We start from the raw sequence: 20,928 nt of genomic DNA, 5'->3' as shown, positions 1-20,928 counted from the left end.
TTGTATGTGAGGGCCCTTTTATCCCTAGCTGCTTTCAGAATTCTCTATCTTTATATTTTTCCAGTTTCACTAAGATATGTCGTGCCAAAGGTCGATTCAAATTACGTTTTAAGGGGGTTCTTTGTGCCTCTTGAATTTGAATGTCTATTTCTATTCCCAGATTTGGGAAATTCTCAGTTATAATTTGGTCTAGTATCCCTTCAGGACCTTTCTCTCTGTCTTCGTCTTCAGGAATTCCTATGATACGGATGTTGTTCCGTTTGATTGTATCACTCAGGTCTCGAATTCTCCTTTCCTGCTCCTGGATCAGTTTCTCTTTTTTTCAGCTTCCTCTTTTCCTCTAACTATATCTTCTAATTCACCTATTCTTCTCTCTGCCTCGTCAATCCTTGAGGTGGCTGCCTCCAGTTTGTTATTCACCTCATTTATAGCCGTTTTAAACTCATCACACCTAGTTTCAAAGTCCCTAGTTATTGTCTCAGTTGCTTCTTTGATGCTTTTTTCAACCCCAGTGATTAATTTTATGACAAGTTTTTAAAATTCTTGATCCAGTATGTTGTCTAGATCTGCCTTGAGCAGTTCTGTGGCTGTGACTTCTTCCTGGAGGTTTTTCAAGGGAGAGTTCCTTTGTTTTGTCATGTTTGCTAGTTTTCTGTCTCTTGTCAGCTTTATAAAGCTCGCTGTGCACTGTGCACCTGTTAATATTGCTCTCTTAATGGAGGCTTATTATCTTTCCAGGGCCTGTCGTTTCAGGAAATATTCTTTTAATGGTGTCTCTCAGTTTCTCTTGTTAGCCTTTGAATATTTTATTTCCCTACTCAGCGATATTTGGGACTCGCCGTCATGCACACTTTGGCTTGTTTCTTGGGGTAGCCCTAAGAAGGAAAACAGACAGACAAACACAGAGGGAACAGAAGCACACAAACACACAGACAAATCAAACAAACAAACAAATTAATAGGGTGAAAGGAAAGAAAGAAAATGGAGAGGAAAGAGACAAAAAGAAGAGAAGAAAGGAAAAAAATAAAGGGGATCAGAGACAACAAAGGACAATGGACAGTCTAAAAGTGTATGACCAGTAGAGGGGAGAGATAAGGATGAGATAAGGGGGGATATATCTGGATTGCAAGAAAGAAAAAAAAAAGAGGGAGAAAGGAAAATAAGAAGTAAAAATTTTTTTAAATTTTTGAGTAAGAAAGGTAATAATAATAAAAAGTACAAAAAAAACAAAGAAAAGAAAAAAGAAGAATAAAAGAAAAAAAAAGTAGCAGTTCCCCCTGGGGATAGGCGTGGTTTGGTGTAGTATGTCTGGGGGCTGCTCTCAGAGGCTTCGCCTTGGTGGCTGCAGAGATTAGAATGGCAGCACGCCAAGCTCCGCTGGAACTAAGCACTATAGGCAACTCTAATGAGTCCGATCTCCTTGTGCTGCAGCTGAGCCAAGTTGTATTTTCCAGGCCCGCCTCCGTTCAAAGTCCTAGTCCATGCACTTTTATGCTACCACAGTTTAGATGTACTTGCTTTGGTGGCTGGCTTCGTAAGGCGCTGCCCTTGCCTGAGGCAAAGGTGTGCTGCCAGAGGTCAGGTGCACAGCAGGAGGTAAAGTACATGCCCTCACATACACAGCTGCGGACTCCCAGCCCCCAGCCCAGATAGCGATCGCTAGGGGGAGGGAGCAGTTTCTCTTGGCGCAGGCCAGATTTGCGCTGTTGCTGCCCAAGACGCCGGGTGCTGCCGGAAATGAGCTATGAGCTCCTGCAGCTGAAAGCGCAAGCCCCAGCCTCCACCGCCGCCAACTCCCTGCTGGGATCGCTTAGGAGTGGGTGCTATTTTTACCCTGTTGGCACCCGGGATTCAGGATTCACACAGCCAATGCTGGAGGTGAGATACACCGTGGAAATGAGGTGCGTGCTCCCACTTCTGCAGCCGAGGTCGAAGTGAGTGTTAATGGCGCTGTCGCTGAGGCCGCCGACTCCCCACCAGGATGGCGCAGGGCTGGAAGCTGTTCTTTCCCTTGTGCCACCTGGGTTCAGGATTTGGGCTACCAGCAGTTATATATGGAGTGAGAGTTCCTCTCTCCAAGTGTGGTTAAACGTTCTTTATCTCTTCCCCAGAGACAGTACTATGAGCGTGTTCAGTTTCTCTGTCTCTTCCCTTTGTCTCTTGGGCTCTGCGCGCTTGCCCCGTGTTGGGCTGGGGCTCCCACCTCCCCTGTCTCGGGGTGGCCCGTTTTCCAATCTCCCCAGTTTGCACTCACTCACTCACTCAGGCATCTTTGAGGTTGTCTTCTTTCTGGAGTCCGTATTTTCTCCTTCCGCTCTTGCAGATGAGAGTAATGTCCTTCTCAGTTCGATAGATGGGGCGGACGGAGTCTACATAGCTCCCTTCCTCTCCGCCATCTTGCCTCCTCCTATCCACTCTTGAATTCCACAAAATAAGGACCAAGTTCTGTAGTCTCTCTGTCATAGAGTTTGTTTCTGTTCGTTTTTTTTTTCTTTCACATCTTGCCGCTTACCTGTTCATACTTTCTCCCCGCCCTTTTAGGCCTTTGAACTTGTTTCCACTTCCTAGAAGTTTTAAGTACAATGAAAAGAACCATCCTCTTCACCAAAGAGTACGGCACTAAGAGTCATTTTTTGTGTGTGATACTTCTTTCAAAACCACTCCTCCTTCCCAACCCTCAATTTCCATGGCATTCTCTCTTGTTCAAATATATTACTTATCTTTATGGTGTGGAATTATTTTACTGCCAAGCTATTTGCAGTGCTGGGTTTTCTTTGCTGAATAAATTATTGTTTCATGATAAAAATGAATAGGAAATCACACAGCTGAGCTAGTTAGAACTTTGTGTAAAGTAAAAGCATATGTCCTCTGATCCTTAGAATGCACAGTCTGTAGGACATCTGTGTTGATTGTTTGTGTGTAGAGCAGTTTATGCTTACTTCTTGTTTTTCAGCTTCTTTTGGAGAAAAATTATCCCAGTTGAATAACTCCTACTCATTTGGTTGGATATTAAGATACGAGAATTCATATGTCTAAGATGGGCACAGTTTTATCTCTCCTTAAACTATACTACATGCTGCCACTTCACTAGCTAACTATTCTTGTTTTGCTTATCAAGCTTTTCAGATATAACATGTAGGAGAAAGAATCTTATGTGGTTATACATATGCATACTTGCAGTTTGTAGTGTGGGAATACCCATACTTTCATTTTGGAAAGGAAATAACATTCCAGCTATCAGCAGCATGACTGTTATGATGTTTGTTGTTATTTTAGAAAAATGTTGAATTTGGAGAGGAAAAAGTAAGCCCCATTAAAGGGACTTTTTCTTCATCACTAGAAGAAAGTACATCTTCCAGTGGAAGCAGCAGGAATTAATTATGGTTCTGAGGACCGTCACCTTTTTGAGATATGTAGGTAGCATAGTTCTTTCTTATTTTTGGACTTTCTTGACAGGCTCGGAAAGATTCTAACTTAAGAGTAGGAGTTGTCCTATATGGCTAGAGTTTTTATTTAAATATTTTTAATGTTTATTATTTTTGAGAGAAAGAGAGACAGAGCATGATAAGGGAGGGGACAGAGAGAAAAGGAAGACACAGAATCCAAAGCAGACTTGAGGCTCTGAGCTGTCAGCACAGAGCCTGATGTGGGGCTCCAACTTATGAACTGTGAGATCATGACCTGAGCCGAAGTTAGATGCTTAACCGACTGAGCCACCCAGGCGCCTGCTTATTTTTAAGTTGGTATTGGTGAAAATTGTCTGATAGGTTTTACCTACTCAGATTTCAGCATATGGATTCATTTTTGCCTACCTCTCCTATAATCCTAGATATAAATAAATTGCTAGATCTACCAAACGCTAACATTAGTTAAGAACAATTGGAAGTTGTTCATTATAAAACCAGTAAAGCAGAAATACAGTGAAAGAAGACCAGAATCAGAAAAACACACTTTTCCTTCGTTTTTCAAGCTATCTGAAATAAAGCAAAATGGACTTTATAGGCATTAATTGATGTAGGGAGAGAGGGTAGAAGTTTTGGAGAAAAGTAGGCATAGTACAGCATGGATTCTGTGGTTTAATCACCTGTGTTTACATCTCAATTCATTATTTACTCTGTTACTCAGGAAAATTGCTTAAATTCTTTCTACTTCAATTCCTCACCTGTAATATTCGTGGAACTATGTGATTGACATAGTAAGCAGTTAAATCTTATTCTAAGCAAGGAATAGTAAATAAAGATGCTCTTCAGTAGTCATTAATTACTAATCTAAGGTACATGGAATTCTATTGATAGTCTTTATTTAGAATGCTATATTTGGTGTTTTATTTCAAACTTAAAATTATATAAAAGGATTTTTTAGGTTCTCTCATGAATGCAGTCTTATCCTGTTTTTCCCATGAGACCTTAAAAGGTTTCAGGCAAAATTTCTCCTTCCACAGTGTTTTCAGGAACATAACTCTCAGATGGGGAAATAATGCTGAACCTAACAGCAAAAGTAGATGTACAGCGCAAGTAATTCCCCTAACTAATGGAGTAACTGGGGGCTTCTCCTTAGGTTTTAGAGTTAAGGGTTTGATTTGAATCCTACACTATCCACTCTTTATTTAATAACCAGTATTTATTGGGCACCTTACATACAATGTTGAGTTGGGACACAGTGTTAAGCAAAACAAACATAACTTGTACCCTCACAGAGCTAACATCTACTAGCTTTAACTTGAGCAAATTACTTAACCTCTTTGATCCTATAAAATGTAGATGCTACCTACCTCATAGAACTGTTCAGATGGATTTAAATGAGATAGTATTAAAGAATGTAGTACAGGGTACTGGGACATGGTGAGTACTGAAATGTTAATTCTGGGGCCACTGGGTGGCTCAGCTGGTTAAGCATCCGACTTTGGCACAGGTCACGATCTTGCAGTTTTTGTGTTTGAGCTCTGTGTTGGGCTCTGTGCTCACAGCTCAGAGCCTGGAGCCTGGCTCAGATTCTGTGTCTCCCTCTTCTTTCTGCCTCTTCCTCACTCTGTTTCTCTCACTTTCAAAAATAAAATAAAAACATTAAAAAAAATTTTAATGTTAATTCCTTTGTTTACTATTGCATTTGGACAACAAACAACTACTGGCGTGGAAAAAATATAGTGGAGCATGCATTAGAACTTCTCTAATAGTCTTGTAATGAATTGTACTTGGAGTTTTTGATAGTTTATAATTTGGGAAGCTATAAACTTGCTATTTATATATGTAAATGGAAATGCTGGTAAGGAAGAAATAATGGGTATCAAGTATTTAAAAATGTATATCCTTTACATAAAGATGATGTTTCACAATTTTTTCTAAAACTTAATAGCTTGGATTGGTTTCAAATGTTTTATAAATATCGACTCATTTAATATTCTTATGAATTCTGTGAAATAGTTGCTAAGATTTCTTACACTTTAAAAATAAGGAAACTGAGGCAAAGAGATGATGCATGTTGCCCAAAGCCACACTGATTCTTAAGTAGTCATGCATGGAAGCAGCTCCTAGAACCTGGTTTCAGAGTCTTTGCACTTCACCAGTATGTTATGCTGCCTCTGAAAAAAAAGAGTTGTCAAGCATTGCCCCAGTATTCTCATTCTAGATACATCTCTCTTTTCTTGCTCATTTATTCATTGAGACATTTGTATTTTATATTCTTTTTAAAAGCTGTCATGGATGCACTGGTAGAAGATGATATCTGTATTCTGAATCATGAAAAAGCACATAGGAGAGATACAGTGACTCCAATCTCAATATATTCAGGAGATGAGTCGGTTGCTTCGCATTTTGCCCTTGTCACTGCATATGAAGACATCAAAAAACGACTTAAAGATTCAGAGAAAGAGAACTCTTTCTTAAAGAAAAGAATAAGGTTTTTGGAAGAAAAGGTAATTATTATCTTTATTATGTTTTATGACTTAAAGAATAATTTCAAATACTTGGTTCCTTAAATATTTTTCTATCTTCCATGGTTGTAATAAATTTCCAAGAATAACTCACTTCTAATCTTAAAACCTTAGGCATTGTACTTATTATGCTTCGCATGTCGTGTACATGATGAATATTTGTAGAATAGGATCCAACAACTTGGAATACATTTTTCTTCTTTTCTCAGATTCCCTTCATAAACTGTATGTGTTTTATACAGGATTTTAATATGTGCACAAAAAATTATATACAAACAAAGGAAATTAAGAGTCAAAGGAGAACGCTCCTATAACATTCAGTTTAAAAATGTCTTCACCAGAATTGACATCTTCTTTACCTCAGCATTCTCTCCTATTTTTCAACACACAGAATAATGCTTTCCACTTATAAATTAATGTCACCTGTTTCCCTTTTTCATGCAGAAACCTGACACTCCTAATGTTATAGAATATATAATTTTGATAGCTGATCCCATTATGAATCATCATACCCACTTGACTTTGGATAGTGGGAATTCTTCTTCACTTATATTTTTATTTTTGAGTTTTAAAGTTATAACTTCGTTTTGTGTTTCTTCAGATTAGAATTTTATGAACACCAGCTTCCCCCAAAGTGGAAGGAAATGGATTCTTAGCTGCAAAGGAAATGAATTACCGTGTTATACAAACTGTAGGGTGGGGCTTGGTTGGGTGACTCATCCAGGGGAAGTAAGAGGAGGAAAGTCAGTTGTAAAAATCATGATTTCTTTGTATTCCTATGCAGTTTCTTGAATGATAATCAAATTTGTGATATACGGGGATAGAGTGAGAAGTAACATTTTGGAGTTCATAGTTATGTTTATTTTTAAATTAGGTAGAAAAATGTGATTTGGTATAGTTAACACTGGAGCTATTTCTGAACTTTGTGACCAACAATCCTGTTAATATTTATTCGGGAATAATCTACTATTAAAGGAACTAACACATTTATTCTCTAAAAAGCCAAGTATACCTTAACTTGTGACTTTTTCTGATGATGGAAGTGAAGTACTACTGGCTTGGAAAATATCTATGTACTATAAAATAATGATGTAGTACTTTAGTATGATGTATTAATACATGCTATAAAACAGAAAACACTGATTAAAAGGATAAACTAGAACACTTTAAAAATATCTGTATTTTTTTTATTAATCAGTAAAGCTTAATTATTGGAAGTGGAATGTTTGTTTAATTATAGTCCAGGCTTTATCGCTGCATTACAAAAAATGTAAGATGTATAATCATCAGAATAGTGGCTTCTTTTGTTGTTGTTTGCTTGCTTGCTTGTTTGTAGAATACCTTCTTAAGCTTTCTCCTCTGTTTTATTCTCTTAGCTTATAGGAGCTCGATTAGATGAAGAAACAAGTTCTGTGGGACGTGAACAAGTAAATAAGGCCTATCATGCATATCGAGAGGTTTGCATTGATAGAGACAATTTGAAAAGCAAATTGGATAAAATGGTAAGTTGGTTTAAAAAGAGTATCTATATATTGGAAATGAGTTTCTTCTTCAGGAAGCTTAAAATTAGAAATAAATATTTATATTTATTAAACTAAAAATTGAAAAATACATGCTTAAGGCAAAAATAGGAATTTTTTTAATAGTAATATTTGTAACTTATTTCTGTACAAAATAACTATTAGTATGTAATGATGTTTAGGACTTACATATATCTAACACCACTAACTTATTTTGAAAAACTATGACATAGTAGAATTTTCCAGTGTTTTTAAAAATGAAAAGAAAAAAGAAAAAAAGCCAATGAATAATAATGTCCTAAGTTTGAAAAAGAAAAAAGGAGATTAGTGAAAAACTGGGTTCATTTCCCCACCTTGCTTTTTAAAAGGCCTGAATCTGTTTTTTTCATCTTCCTGAAAATTGATATATATCAACATACAGATTTTACTGAATATAATTTGGCATTTTCCCTACTTAACTAGAATAAAGACAACTCTGAATCTTTGAAAGTATTGAATGAACAGCTACAATCTAAAGAAGTAGAACTTCTCCAGCTAAGGACAGAGGTGGAAACTCAGCAGGGTATGCCACTTATTTGTTACAAATGTTATAATGGAATCAGTACAGTTTTCCATTTGTGTGTTATATCCATTATCAGTTTTCTCTGTCTGTATGCTAAGGCTTTAACTTATTTTATAATTTTAGGCTTACGTTAATTTCTCTGATCTGCTTTCACAAAATATTAACCCCTTTTAACTTTTCCTTAGATATAAATTGCACTTTTCCTAGAGAAAATTTGATGGTTTCTATTCAGGGCTAGTTTGTGATAAAGTAGATGAAGAAAGAGTAGAACACCATCCTACTCAGAACGTCTTGCCTGCTAGTATGCCCTGGCTTTTCCTTCTTCTGAACTTTCGCCTGCTGTTAGACACACTGTCAGGGAGTAGTTACAATTACCTTTTTTTTTTTTCCCTCCTGAAAGCTGTTTAAAACATGTAGATGAGATGCTGGAGTGAAAAATTAGTTATGGAGCATACGGCATTGACCTGTTCCCATGAACATTCTGATGAGACCAGCTGAAGAGTAGGTCTGTCTCAGAGGATAGGAAATTGAGATGAGCTCTCTTTGAGTAGCTGGTGGGAACTTTTCTAGGTAGGAAGTCCCGAGCACTTAGTGAAGGGTGAGTCCCGTTGAGTTTCTACAGTGGAATGTTTATGAATAAATCATTTTAACATCATAATCTAGGCCTGATGGTCAAACTTTATACTCTCTGAGGGGACTAGATAAGAGTAATTAGCTATATGAGCTTCAGGTTCCTCACTTCATTTAGTTTTATCACTGTCTTAACCTTGACTTACTTACATAGGTAGATTATTGACTTATCTACAATTTGATTAATGTTGTATATTTTGAAGTTCCAGACTTAAAACTTATACTTTAATGTAAATAGAAAATCAGGATTGGGGGGATTAAAATATTTTAAAACAAGATTGGTAGGTTTTATATTCTCATTAGCATAGATCTTTGAACATAATTATTGTTTTTTTAAAAACTGTTAATTGTGCATGTTTTATATTTGTTTTTGCATTACCTATACTTTACGAGTGTAACCTTTATGGAATTGCAACAAATGTAGAAGGCAGAAATAACAATTTTAATGTCCATCCTTTTTTTTTAGTGATAAGGAATTTAAATCCACCTTCATCAAACTGGGAGGTGGAAAAGTTGAGCTGTGACCTGAAGATCCATGGTTTGGAACAAGAGCTGGAACTGATGAGGAAAGAATGTAGTGACCTCAAAATACAGCTACAAAAAGCCAAACAAATGGTACTACAGTATTAATAAATTGAGAAATTCAGTATTCTCTGTGTGCTGTCTGTAGGATTTGTAACTAAGGATTAAACCGTAGAGTTAATATATATTGTTGCTACTTAGAGAGTTCACCTTTATCTTTCCTCTTAGGCATTTTGTCTAAAATTCGATATACTGTATACTTAGAGCATAACCCCAGAATTTATAATTTTGTTGTTTAAAAAAATCATTTAAAAAACCTCTAGTTCATAATTTATTAAAGCTATTCTTTCAAACTCCTTTCCTTCAATTTCCTTAACTCATTTTTTCTGTAAAGTTTAAAGAGAACTCAAGTTTGAAGTGTATCATTTTATTTAATAATTTGATTAATGTAGATACTGTAAGATACAACTTAATTTTTAGAAGATGAATACTTTTGGGACAACTTTAGTTTTTAACAAATGGCTGAGATTTTAAGAATGGGGGTAGGGAGCAAAAACAAAAAATCCTGCAAAGCTGCTAAAGTATGGTTAGCCTAAAGTCTAATCCACGAAAACATAGGTCACCTCTCAGGTCCTCACCAAGTCTATTTACTAATACTTCACATTGGGTTCTAACAAACTTGATTACAACTTTAGATGTCATGTCAGATAGTACTGAATAGAAAAAGAAGAAATAATAGAGAAGAGTATGAGAGCACATGCACCAAGTGCAAAGTTTAAAATAGTTGTTATAAATAATAGCCAAACTATGGAAAGAGCCCAAATGTCCATCAGCTAATGAATGGATAAATAAGAGGTGGTATATATCCACAATGGAATATTACTCAGCCATCAAAAAATGAAATCTTGCCATTTGCAGTGACCTGAATGGAGGTAGAGTGAATTATGCTAAGCAAAGTCAGAGAAAGACAAACAGAACACCATATGATTTCACTTGTGTGGAAGTGGAAAAAAAAAAACAAAAACAGATGAACATTTTGGGGAGTGGGGGGAGGGAAACACCATAAGAGACTCTTAATGATAGAGAACAGATTAAGGGTTGATGGAAGGAGGTGGGTTACAGGTCAGCTAGATGGTTGATGGGTATTAAGGAGGACACTTTTATTAAGGGCACTAAGTGGTGAATTACTGAATTTCCCTGTGAATTACGGAAACCAATATTGCACTGTGTTAATAAACTAGAATTTAAATAATTTCCAAAAAAAATTGTAAAAAATCGTTATAGAAATTGTAAAGGTTAGTAGTCTGGAGTCAAATAGCCATTATATACATTCATGTATTGTAAATAAGTTAACCAGTTAGATAATTATTTATCATCTTAACCATTTTGCCCATCAGAGCATTCTAACTCCATTGAGGAGCTGGGTCACCTACCGCAGGTTCCTCTTGGGATGTCAATAACTGATAAAGGAACTACTTCCCACACTTCCTGACTGCCCGCCAGCACACTGCCCCTGAACCTCAGCTGTCCGGAAGTGGAACTGATGGTTCTCCCCTCTGTAATGTAGTCCTTATCAAGGTGACCACCATTTAAGAACGTGCCAGGCATTAAGAATAACGTAGCATTCTGCCTTGGCCTTGGCCAAATAAATGCCTTTGAAGTGGACAATGAGAGCTTGATGTTAAGCCCCCAGGCCTGATAAAGGGGAAATACTACAGAAATTACTGTCAGTTCCTGTTAGAGCAAAATACCTTTCTTCCTACTTGACATCTGAAGGTAACCACCGCCATGCCTTTGAACGTGTGATTACATACCACAATTCCTCCAAAGGCTTCAAGCGTCCTGTCCTACAGGCTTAGGACAACCATAACCCCAGAGAAGCTAGCTGGATGGCTGCCTGGCTGCTACGGTTGCTTGCTTATTTATATACTTCTTTTTATTTTTAATTTCACTTTTTAAAAAAATTTAATTCCAGTGTAGTTGAAATCCAATTTCATATTAGTTTTAGGTGTATGTAGTATGGTGATTCAGCAATACTGTACCTTACTAACTGCTTATCATAAGTGTACTCCTAATTCCTTTCACATATTTAACTCATCCCCACCCCCGTTGATAACCATCTATTTGTTTTCTATAGTCAATAGTCTGTTCTTGGTTTGTCTCCTTTTTCTTTGTTCATTGGTTTTTAAATTCTGAGAGTAAAATCATATGGTACTTGTTTTTCTTTGACTAGCTTATTTCGCTTAGCATTATACTCTATAGATCATCTATGTTGTTGCAGATGGCAATATTTCATTCTCTTTTATGGCTGAGTAATAGTCTATTTTATGCATACGTACACACACATCCTCTTTATCCCTATATTGATGGACATTGGGGCAGCTTTCATACCTTGGCTATTGTAAATAATCCCACAATAAACATGGGGGTGCGTATTTCCCTTACAGTTACTGTTTTCATATTCTTTGAGTACCTAACAGTGGAATTACAGAATCGTATGGTAATTCTATTTTTAACTTTTTGAGGAACCTCCAGTGTGTTTTCAAAGTGGCTACACCAGTTTGCATTCCCACTAGCACACATTCCTTTTTCTCCACATCCTTGCCAACCCTTGTCTCTTTTTTATTTTAGCCATTCTGACAAGTGTGAGGTGATATCTCATTATGGTTTTGATTTGCATTTCCAGATGATGAGTGATGTTGAGTATCTTTTCATTTGTATGTTGGCCATCTGTTAATATCTTTTGTCCAATTTTAATTGGATTATTTGTTCCTTCTCTTGTTCATCAATGTATCACGTTGATTGGAGAATATTGACTCACCCTTGCATCCTAGGAATAAAATCTACTTGGTCATGGTGAATGATTTTTTGGATGATTTTGTTTAAATGTAGTGTAGCATTCAGTTTGCTAGTGTTTGGTTCAGGATTTTTGCAGCCATGTCCATCAGCCGTATTGGCCTGTACTTCCCTTTTTTGTGTAGTGTCTATCTAGTTTTGGTATCAGGGTTACGTTGGCCTCATAGAATGAATTTGGAAGCTTTCTTCTATTTTTGGAATAGTTTGAGAGAAATAGGTATTAATTCTTCTTTAAATGTTTAATAAAATTCACCTCTGAAGCCATCTGGTCCTGTAATCTCTTACAGTCCTGTGTATTTCTGTGTTGGTCGTGGTGATTTCTCCTGTTTTATATCTGATTTTATTTTTGAGTCTTGTTTTTTTTTGACGAATCTTGCAGAAGGCTTACCAATTTTGTTTGCCTTTTTAAAGTACCAGCTCCTGGTTTTCTTGCTCTGCTCTGTTCCCTTTTTAGTTTCTATTTCATTTATTTCTGTTCTAATCTTTATTATTTTCTTCCATCGACTGGTTTGGGGTTTTGTTCTCCTTTCCAACTCTTTTAGATGTCAGTTTAGGTTGTTTGAGATTTTGCTTGCATTATCAGGTAGACCTGTATTGCTATAAACTTCCCTCTTCCAGTAGCTTTTGCTGAATCAAAAAGATTTTGGTCTATTGTATTTTCATTCCCATTTCTCTTCATGTATTTTTGATTTCTTACTTGACCCATTCATTGCTTCATAACATAACTTCCATGTATTTGTGTTTTTCCAGATTTTCTCATGTGGCTGATTTGTAGTTTCATAGCAGTGTGGTTGGAAAAGATGCATGCTATGACTTCAGTCTTTATGAATTTGTTGCACTTATTTTGTTGCCTCATATGAGATCTATTCTGGAGAATGTTCCATGTACACTTGACAAGAATGTGTATTTTGCTATTTTAGGATGGAATGTTCTGAATATATTGGTTAGATGCATATGATCCAGTGTGTCATTCAAAGCCTTGTTTGCTGTTTGGATGATCTATCCATCGATATAAGTGGAATGTTAAAGTTTCCTACTATTATTGTATTACTACTGATTACTTCCTTTGTTATTATATGCTATATGTATTTGGGTGATTCAATATTGAGTGCATTAATATTCATAATTCTTACTTTGTTGAATTGTCCCATTTATGATTATATAGTGTCCTTTTTCTGTTGTCTTTTTAATGTCTATATATTTATCTTGAGAGAGACAGTGTGAGCAGGAGGGGAGTAGAGAGAGAATCCCAAGCAGGCTCGACACGAGGCTCGAACCCACAAAAGTGAGATCACGACCTGAGCTGACACTGAGAGTCAGACGCCTACCCAACTTTGTTTTAGGCTATTTTGTCTTTGTTTTAGGCTATTTTGTCCCATAAAAGTATTGCTAACCTGTTTTTTTTTCTACCACCATTTGTATGACAAATGCTTTTTTCCATCACTTTACTTTTAATCTGCATTTGTCTTTAGTTCTGTAATGAGTCTCTTGTAGGCAGCATATAGAGGGATCTTGCTTTTTTATCCATTCCATCACCCTATGTCTTTTTTTTTGTACCATTCAGTCCATTTATATTCAAAGTGATTATTGATAGGTATGTACTTATTACCAATTTTTTATTTTTTTTAATTTACATCCAAGTTCATCAGCATATAGTGCCATAATGATTTCAAGAGTAGATTCCTTAATGCCCCTTACCCATTTAGCCCACCCCCCCAACCCCTCCTGTATCCCTCTGTTCTCCGTATTTAAGTCTATGTTTTTGCCCCTTCCCTGTTTTGTTTTTTTTGCTTCCCTTTCCATATGTTCATCTGTTTTGTATCGTAAAGCCCTCATATCAGTGAAATCATGATATTTGTCTTTAATTTTGCTCAGCATGATACCCTTTAGTTCCGTCCACATAGTTGCAAATGGCAAGATTTCATTCATTTTTTATTGCTGAGTAATACTGTTGTGTGTGTGTGTGTGCGTGCGTGCGTGCGTGTAACATTTATCCATTCATCCATCCATGGACCTTGGGCTCTTTTCATACTTTGGCTGTTGTTGATAGAGCTGCTGTAAACATTGGGGTGCACGTGCCCCTTCGAAACAGCACACCTGTGTACTTAATTGCCATTTTATTACTTGTTAATGGTTGTTTTTATAGTCTTCTCTGTTTATTCTCTTGCATTCATTCCCCTGGTTTGCAGACTTTGTATAGTGATCTACTTGAATTCCTTTTTCTTTATTTCTTTGCATATTTATTAGTGGTTTTTGAGATTTGTGGTACTGTTAGGTTTGTACATAGCATTTTATGCAGATAGCAGTCCATATTAAGTTAGTGGTCACTTAAGTTTGAATCCAGTGTTTACTCCTCTTCACCTAATGTTTTAGGTATATAGTGTCATAATTTACCTCCTTTAGTTTTGTGAATCCCTTGGCTGATTTTTATAGATATAAATTTTACTGTTCTTGTGCTCCTTTCTTTTATTATTCTTACTAATGGTCTTTCCTTTCCACTCAAAGTGTCCCCTTTAATCTTGTAGGGTTGGTTTAGTGGTGATGAATTCCTTTAGCCTTTGTTTGGGAAACCATTTCTCTCTTCTATTCTCAATGATATCTTTGCTCTATATAGTATTGTTGGCTGCAGGTTTTTTCTTTCAGCACTTTGAATGTACCATGCTGCTCCCTTCTGGCCTGCAGATTTTCTGATGAAAGATCAGTTGGTAGCCACATGGGGTTTCCCAATGTATGTGTTTTCTCTTGCTGCATCCAGAATTCTCTGTCACTACCTTTTGCCGTTGTAGTTAAGATGTGTCTTGCTGTGCACCTCTTGGATTGATTTTATTGGGGGCTTTATGTGCCTCCATATGGATTTCTGTTTCTTCACTCAGATTCTGGAAGGTTTCAGCTTCCCAAATTTATTTCTTCAAATAAACTTTCTGTCCCCTTTTCATTCTCTTCTCCTTGTAGTGTCCCTGTGTAAATATTATTACACCTGATGGTGTCACTGACTTGCATAAGTCTTTTATTATTGTGATTTTTCCTTTCTTCTGTTCAGCTTGATTGCTTTCCATTACTCTGTCCTTCAGGTCACTTATCCTTTCTTCTTTCTCTGGTGCATGGTTTCATCTTGTACATTTCTGATTTCAGTTATTGAGTATTTCAGCTTTTATGGTTTATATTTTTATGGTTTCTCTTTTGTAAGGGTGTCACCAAAATCTTCCACTCCTCTCAAGTCTAGTGAGTATCTTTATGACCATTATTTTAAATACTCCATCATCCCTGTTACTTAATCTGTTTTGTTTAGGTTTCTTGCTATAAGCGTTTCCTTTTCTTTCTTTTGGGACATAATCCTAGGTCTCCTAGTTTTGTTTGTTTTTATATGTTAGGAAAGTCAGCTGTGTCTCCGGCTCTTAAAATAGTGGCATTATGAAGTAGAGGTCCTATGGTGGTATGCAGTACAATGTCCCCTGTCCACCAGAACCTCACATTTCAGGGGCATCTCCTGTGTGTGCTCCTTACTGTTTGGGCCAAGCCACGTCTGCCTTCAGTCATCTGCAGTGGCTTCCTGTGCCTCTGGTGGGCAGGGTCAGGTCCCTGTGTTAGTGGGCCAGTCCAGGGCCACCTTGGGCTTCAGTCAAAGCCAGCCAGGCTTTCCCGAGAGATGCAGTTGCACTGAACTTAAGAGCACTTTCCCTGTGTTGTGCCTTCAGAAGCTTTTGTTGGTGGGCAGGCCCTGAAGTTAGACCAGATGTCTACCCCCACCCACTGCTCGAGCTGCAGCCAGACTGGTGTGTGTGTGTGTGTGTGGTTCTTTGCCTGTCTCCCCAGATCAGGAGTCACTTTTGGAGTGGTCCTGGCCCCTGTCAGGGCTGCCTGTGCAGCACGAGGGTTGCAGTACCACTTTGGGTGGGCTCTGGCCAAGCGCACATTGCAGCGAACAGATCCGTAGGAGAATGCTGGGGCAGGGCATATGGTGTTAGCACGGTTTGAGCCGGAGGGGTCTGCCATGGGAGAGGAGCTGGAGCTGCTTTTGGAAATTGCTTTGTGGCTGGTGGGGGGTGAGTTCCCAGGAGAGTGTGGGGGGCAGTACAGTCATTGCCAGCAAGGTGTGTGCTGGTGGGTTGTGGGAGGGTGCCTGCTGCTGCCGCAAACCTGGGAAGCTGGTTGGGTTGGAAAGGGCAGAACTGTAGAAGCATGGGGGCAGGCTATCAGCCAGCTAGGTGGAGAGTGCCGCACTGGTCCCGCACGTGCCCATGGAAATGGGTGGGGCCCAGGGGGGAAGTAGCACCCACAGCTCTTCTTGGAGAAGTCTCCCAGTGATCCTTCTACTCCAGCACATGCTCTAAGATTAGTAAACTAATCTCTCTCCCATGTACCTGAAGCGGCTTCATTATGCTGTCTCTTGAAGGGCGGGTATTCTGTTTGCCCTCCCCTCTCTCCCAGAGCAGAGCTCACCAATATGCCAAGTCCCAGGTGTTAAGCCCTGCTGATTATAAGAACTTGGGAAATTAGGCCCCTCTGGTTTTCAAAGCCAAATGTTACAGGGAATCTTTGGGGATTTGTCTTCCCTGTGTGTGTTCCTCACATGGGCCTAGTGTGAGAGTGAGTGAGTGTTTTTCGCCTTTCTCTCTGCTGGCACTGTTCCTCCTCCTTCAGGTAGACCCATGGGTCCGTATAGCTCCAGATGGCATCTTTGTTCCTCCTCTCTCTTCAATGTGGTCTCTTCTTTACTTTTTGCTGTGCAGAGTCTGTTCTGCCGTTCCTCAGGTCATTTTGTGGGGTATTTACACAGATGTGGATGGTAACTGGTCATATCTGTGGAACAAGGTGCACTTACGATTCTCCTACTTTGCCATCTTCTTTAGAGGCTTTTTTTAAAAAGACAGGCTTGCGAGAAAGGATCTGTATCTTGTAGCTCTGAATTATAATTATCAGCAAATAGATCTTCCTTCAAAGGAAACTGACAAGCTTTTTACAAATGAATATTTCCTTACAGAGTACAAAGTAGTACCATGGCATTGTAAAAACTTGGTCATAATTATGGTGTTGCTAATTAATTATGTAAAATTAGGAATATCATTTAATTCTTCTGAACTTGTTTTCTGTAAAGTAGACTTTTAAATACTGTTTTTTTCATGAAGGTTAGATATTATGTAATGCATTTTGCATAGTGCCTAGTATATAGTATATTTATAAGTTAATGTTTCAAAAAAACTTAAGGTAATCCAGAAAAGCAATACTGTTGCGGGTGTGTGTATGAGAGATAGTTCAGTTCTTATTAGTCATTCTTTTCCACTAGATGGTGCTAGGGAATAAATTTAGTTTAACTCATCACAAATCATAGGAACACATTTAAAGATAGAAGAAACTTTAGAAATCACGTTTTGCTTACTGCTGAAATGGTATCTGAAGGAGTAAAGAGTTTAGGATGAATTAAAAGGATTTTTTTTTTTAATTTAAGACTTGGTCCTTGACCTACACAAGAATTTATTTGGCAGGGGGAGGGGAGATTTAAAACTAAAAAATGGTTACAAGTGAGATAAAGTAATGAACCAGGAAAAGGAAGAGTGGAATGCTTATTGCAAATTTATAGGAGGTTCCAGGTTGAAATCGAAAGTGTGAAATAGCATCTCTACGTTGACATAATAGTGAGATATTTTGTTTTGTTTTGTTTTGCTCCGTTGATTACTGTTTGGTATTAATGATGTCAAGGTTCCAGGGTCAGTTCCACTATGGCCCTCTTAGACTTTATATATCCCCCAGTATTCCAGTCATTGATAATCAGAAAAGTTGAACCTCTGGCGGGGGAAAAGGCACTAGAGCCAAGAAGTTTAGAAAACACTGGATCTGTAAAATAGAGTTGGTATAGAGGTATAAGGCACCTAATAATAACCCATTTAGCTATTCACTACTGCTGTTGTATGCCAAAGGCTCTGAGAAGTTCTATAGTATAGAAATTTGTTTAACTTGAAGGATGTTTCCCAATATTTTGTAGCCATCAGCCCCTGTATATGTGAAATTCCCGCATCATAAAGTACTAGTTTGGGAAACATGTATACTTCTTAACAATTATAACCTTAAAACTTTATTTTTAAACAAATGACAGGATCCATCGCAGGAGGACAATCTGAAGAGCAGTGATCTCCAAAGACTGAGCATTTCAAGGTATGAACATTCTTCAAATTCAAAAATAACACATTGTACAGGTTACCTAGATTTCTGTTGTGATTTAACTTTAAAAACGAATGGATACTGTTTGGACATGTAATCTCTGATCACAGTGGATTTATAAAAAACATGTAACTGTTCTTCAGCAGTAGGCTTGAACTTCAGTAGTAGAAAAGTACATATTGTGATGCCTTAAGCAAAATTTTTTGAACACTCGATATTTCAGATGTTTAAGGAACTGTGTAGAAAGTATTCTATAATAAGTCCTGATTTTGTACCTGAAGAATTATATATTTCCATATACAGTGATGCCACCTTGTCTTTAGAGCACATTTGGACCACCTTACTCTTTGGTATAACATGAATTTTAAAAGAACTGTCCTCTTGGGGTAAAAACAGAAGTAGTTATCAGAGTTCATGTATGTTACTTTAACCCTTTTTTCTGAAATATATGTCACTTTTACTTATGTAACAAGTACTATGTTTTAAATTACCTGATTTTAGCATCTCTGCTCTAGGAGGATACTTTCATCTGATGAAACGTCATTGCTTGATCATTTGGCTTCCAGAGTTTACTGAGCAAAAGTAAAGATGGGAAATGGCTCATGCCTTTTCCTACCAAAACCTAACTGAGAGAAGTGATCAACTAGGGCAGAGTTTGAGGGTTGCAGCCAGCCGTCTAGATCCGGGGGTAGGCAGACCTTTTCTTTGTAGGGCTGGAGGATTCTAGGCCTTATGGATCAGAACAGTGACCATAACAATTGCAATTAATAAACTCTGCCATTCAGTTATGCCTTCAAGCTTCCTCCAGCTTTACAGCAAGAAGTTTTTCTTTTTTAAACAGTGTGTTTAGTTCAGTGTTCCATGTAAATTCTTAAAGTTGTCTTTTTTTTTTTTTAATCAGTTACCTTTTCTCCTGCCAAACCTGGGTTTCTCTTTAATTTGTTATATTTATCATTTTTATAAACCTCTTCAAACCATTTTTGGAAAAAAGCAGGGAACAAAAAATATGTTAGAATCAGAGTAGGTCAAATAAAGGGGCTATCTATATAGTGTATTGGAAATACATGATACAGAATGAGACTCCTACTTCCATTCATGGGAAGTTTTACATAAATTTGGATCACATCTACTGAGAATAACTCGAAAAACTGGTCCCCCCCCCCCCAAATGTCTTTGAAGACATCATATAACTAACAACATAGTAAAGAACACACCAGGGTTTTGAGGAGGGTGAAGGCCCAAGGAGGCGAGCCTCCCTTTTGAGGCTGCCACGTTATATACATAACTGGCTTCCGAGGGCGCTTCTGAATTCTCTTGGGTATTAACTCAGAGTTCTCAGCTGAGTGAAAGTTTTTAGAATTACCTTAAGTTCTTAGCTCTGAAAGTTACTTGTATGCTAGAAGAACTGTATGATTAATGCATGTCCTAATGGTCCCTAGTGCTCAAGTTATACGTACAGCCTTTTACACGTTGGTTTGCGTTATTTTATGTAAGCAATCTGGATTGCCAAACTGATTAGGTTTTAGGTTTCCCTCTTTTGGCTTATAACTAGAAAACTAGTAACCACATTCGTAGCTTACCCTTGGGGTACTCTCTATCATACATTTCTATGTTACCTACATTCGGTCTTGTTTCTACTTCATCTTATGTATGCCTATTTCTAGTTTACAGTTAGTCCTCTAGTTATCACTTTGAAGTGGAACAATTCATATTAAGTTTAGTACGTTAATAAAAAAGTACATTGGGAATGTTTCCATAAAACCTTTTTTACGTATTTTTAAGGATTATTTTTTTCAGTTACTTGTAAAGCCCCCTTTGTGGGTCACTCTTTTTTCATATTTCCTCCAGCATACATTGCCAGGCAAATGAGACTGTCTCCCTAACGTAATTACTGGAGGCCTTACTGTATACATCATTGAACAATTACAGTCCTATCAGAAATTTGGCCAGTTTCCTGCCAGTGTTTGCTTGGTGTTAGCTTTAGGTTGTTGCACTCAGTTCTTAAACTGATCTAGGTATGGGGTAAACTTGAATTGTGAACTTCTTAAAATGTAAATCTTTAGTTTAGAAAATATGGATTACTATTTTTCAAATTATGCTGTGTTCCCTTAGTCATTGTGAAATGTTGTGAGTTAAGTATTTATATCAATACTGAATAGAACAGATCAGAGTGTATTACACATAATAAGGGTGTAAGTATAGTTTCTTAGAACTTGGTTCTTTGGGTTGTAGTGAAAATTGGTTCCTTGCTGTGCCTCACAAAAATGTCTGAAAGACACTTGGTTATGGGGAATCACAGTTGTCAAAATGTACATTTCTAAGTCTTCAGCTCTTGGGGAAGACTTTCATTCTTTTAATTCTTTGGGGTGATACAATAGTGCAGTAAATTTTCAGAAGCTAAAAAATATGTAGACGTGAAATACAAACTCGATTTTTCTTATGCAAGGAATATTCCTTTCAGTATTGAATGTATATTGTCAATTAAGAAGACTGGTCTTTTACAGTTTGTAAGCAGGGTGTGGATCTTCTTGAGATGTGGATAATCAGGTTTAATTACATTTAAAATGTAGAGGGTTGAGATTTTATACTGGCCCTAAGAAGATTGTGTCGGCAGTCAGTATATTGGAGGTGCTTGGTAGTGAATGTCTAATGAAGATGGTGGTGATGATATAAAAACATGTTACCCCACAATGGCAGCAGTCACTAGACGAGATGATTAAAAGATGGCTTTGTTCAGTAACATGTTAGAGTAT

The 20,928-nt window shown here is 37.4% G+C and overlaps 1 protein-coding gene across 2 annotated transcripts in view; it reads left to right on the top strand.

Moving 5' to 3' along the window:
* The window catches only part of AZI2 (5-azacytidine induced 2), a 35,320-nt gene that overhangs the window by 7,986 nt on the left and 6,406 nt on the right, over positions 1–20,928 (top strand). For both annotated transcript variants that reach the window (XM_029940375.1, XM_029940374.1), the window contains exons 2-6: positions 5,691–5,911; positions 7,306–7,431; positions 7,912–8,011; positions 9,108–9,256; positions 18,111–18,169. In XM_029940375.1, coding sequence (XP_029796235.1) covers positions 5,696–5,911; positions 7,306–7,431; positions 7,912–8,011; positions 9,108–9,256; positions 18,111–18,169 — 650 coding nt within the window. In that variant the 5' untranslated portion in view covers positions 5,691–5,695. The remainder of the gene's footprint in view (positions 1–5,690; positions 5,912–7,305; positions 7,432–7,911; positions 8,012–9,107; positions 9,257–18,110; positions 18,170–20,928) is intronic.

Source organism: Suricata suricatta, chromosome 5 (assembly GCF_006229205.1).
Source record: "Suricata suricatta isolate VVHF042 chromosome 5, meerkat_22Aug2017_6uvM2_HiC, whole genome shotgun sequence".
Taxonomy (NCBI): domain Eukaryota; kingdom Metazoa; phylum Chordata; class Mammalia; order Carnivora; family Herpestidae; genus Suricata; species Suricata suricatta.
This window is presented reverse-complemented; position numbering and strand designations above follow the sequence as displayed.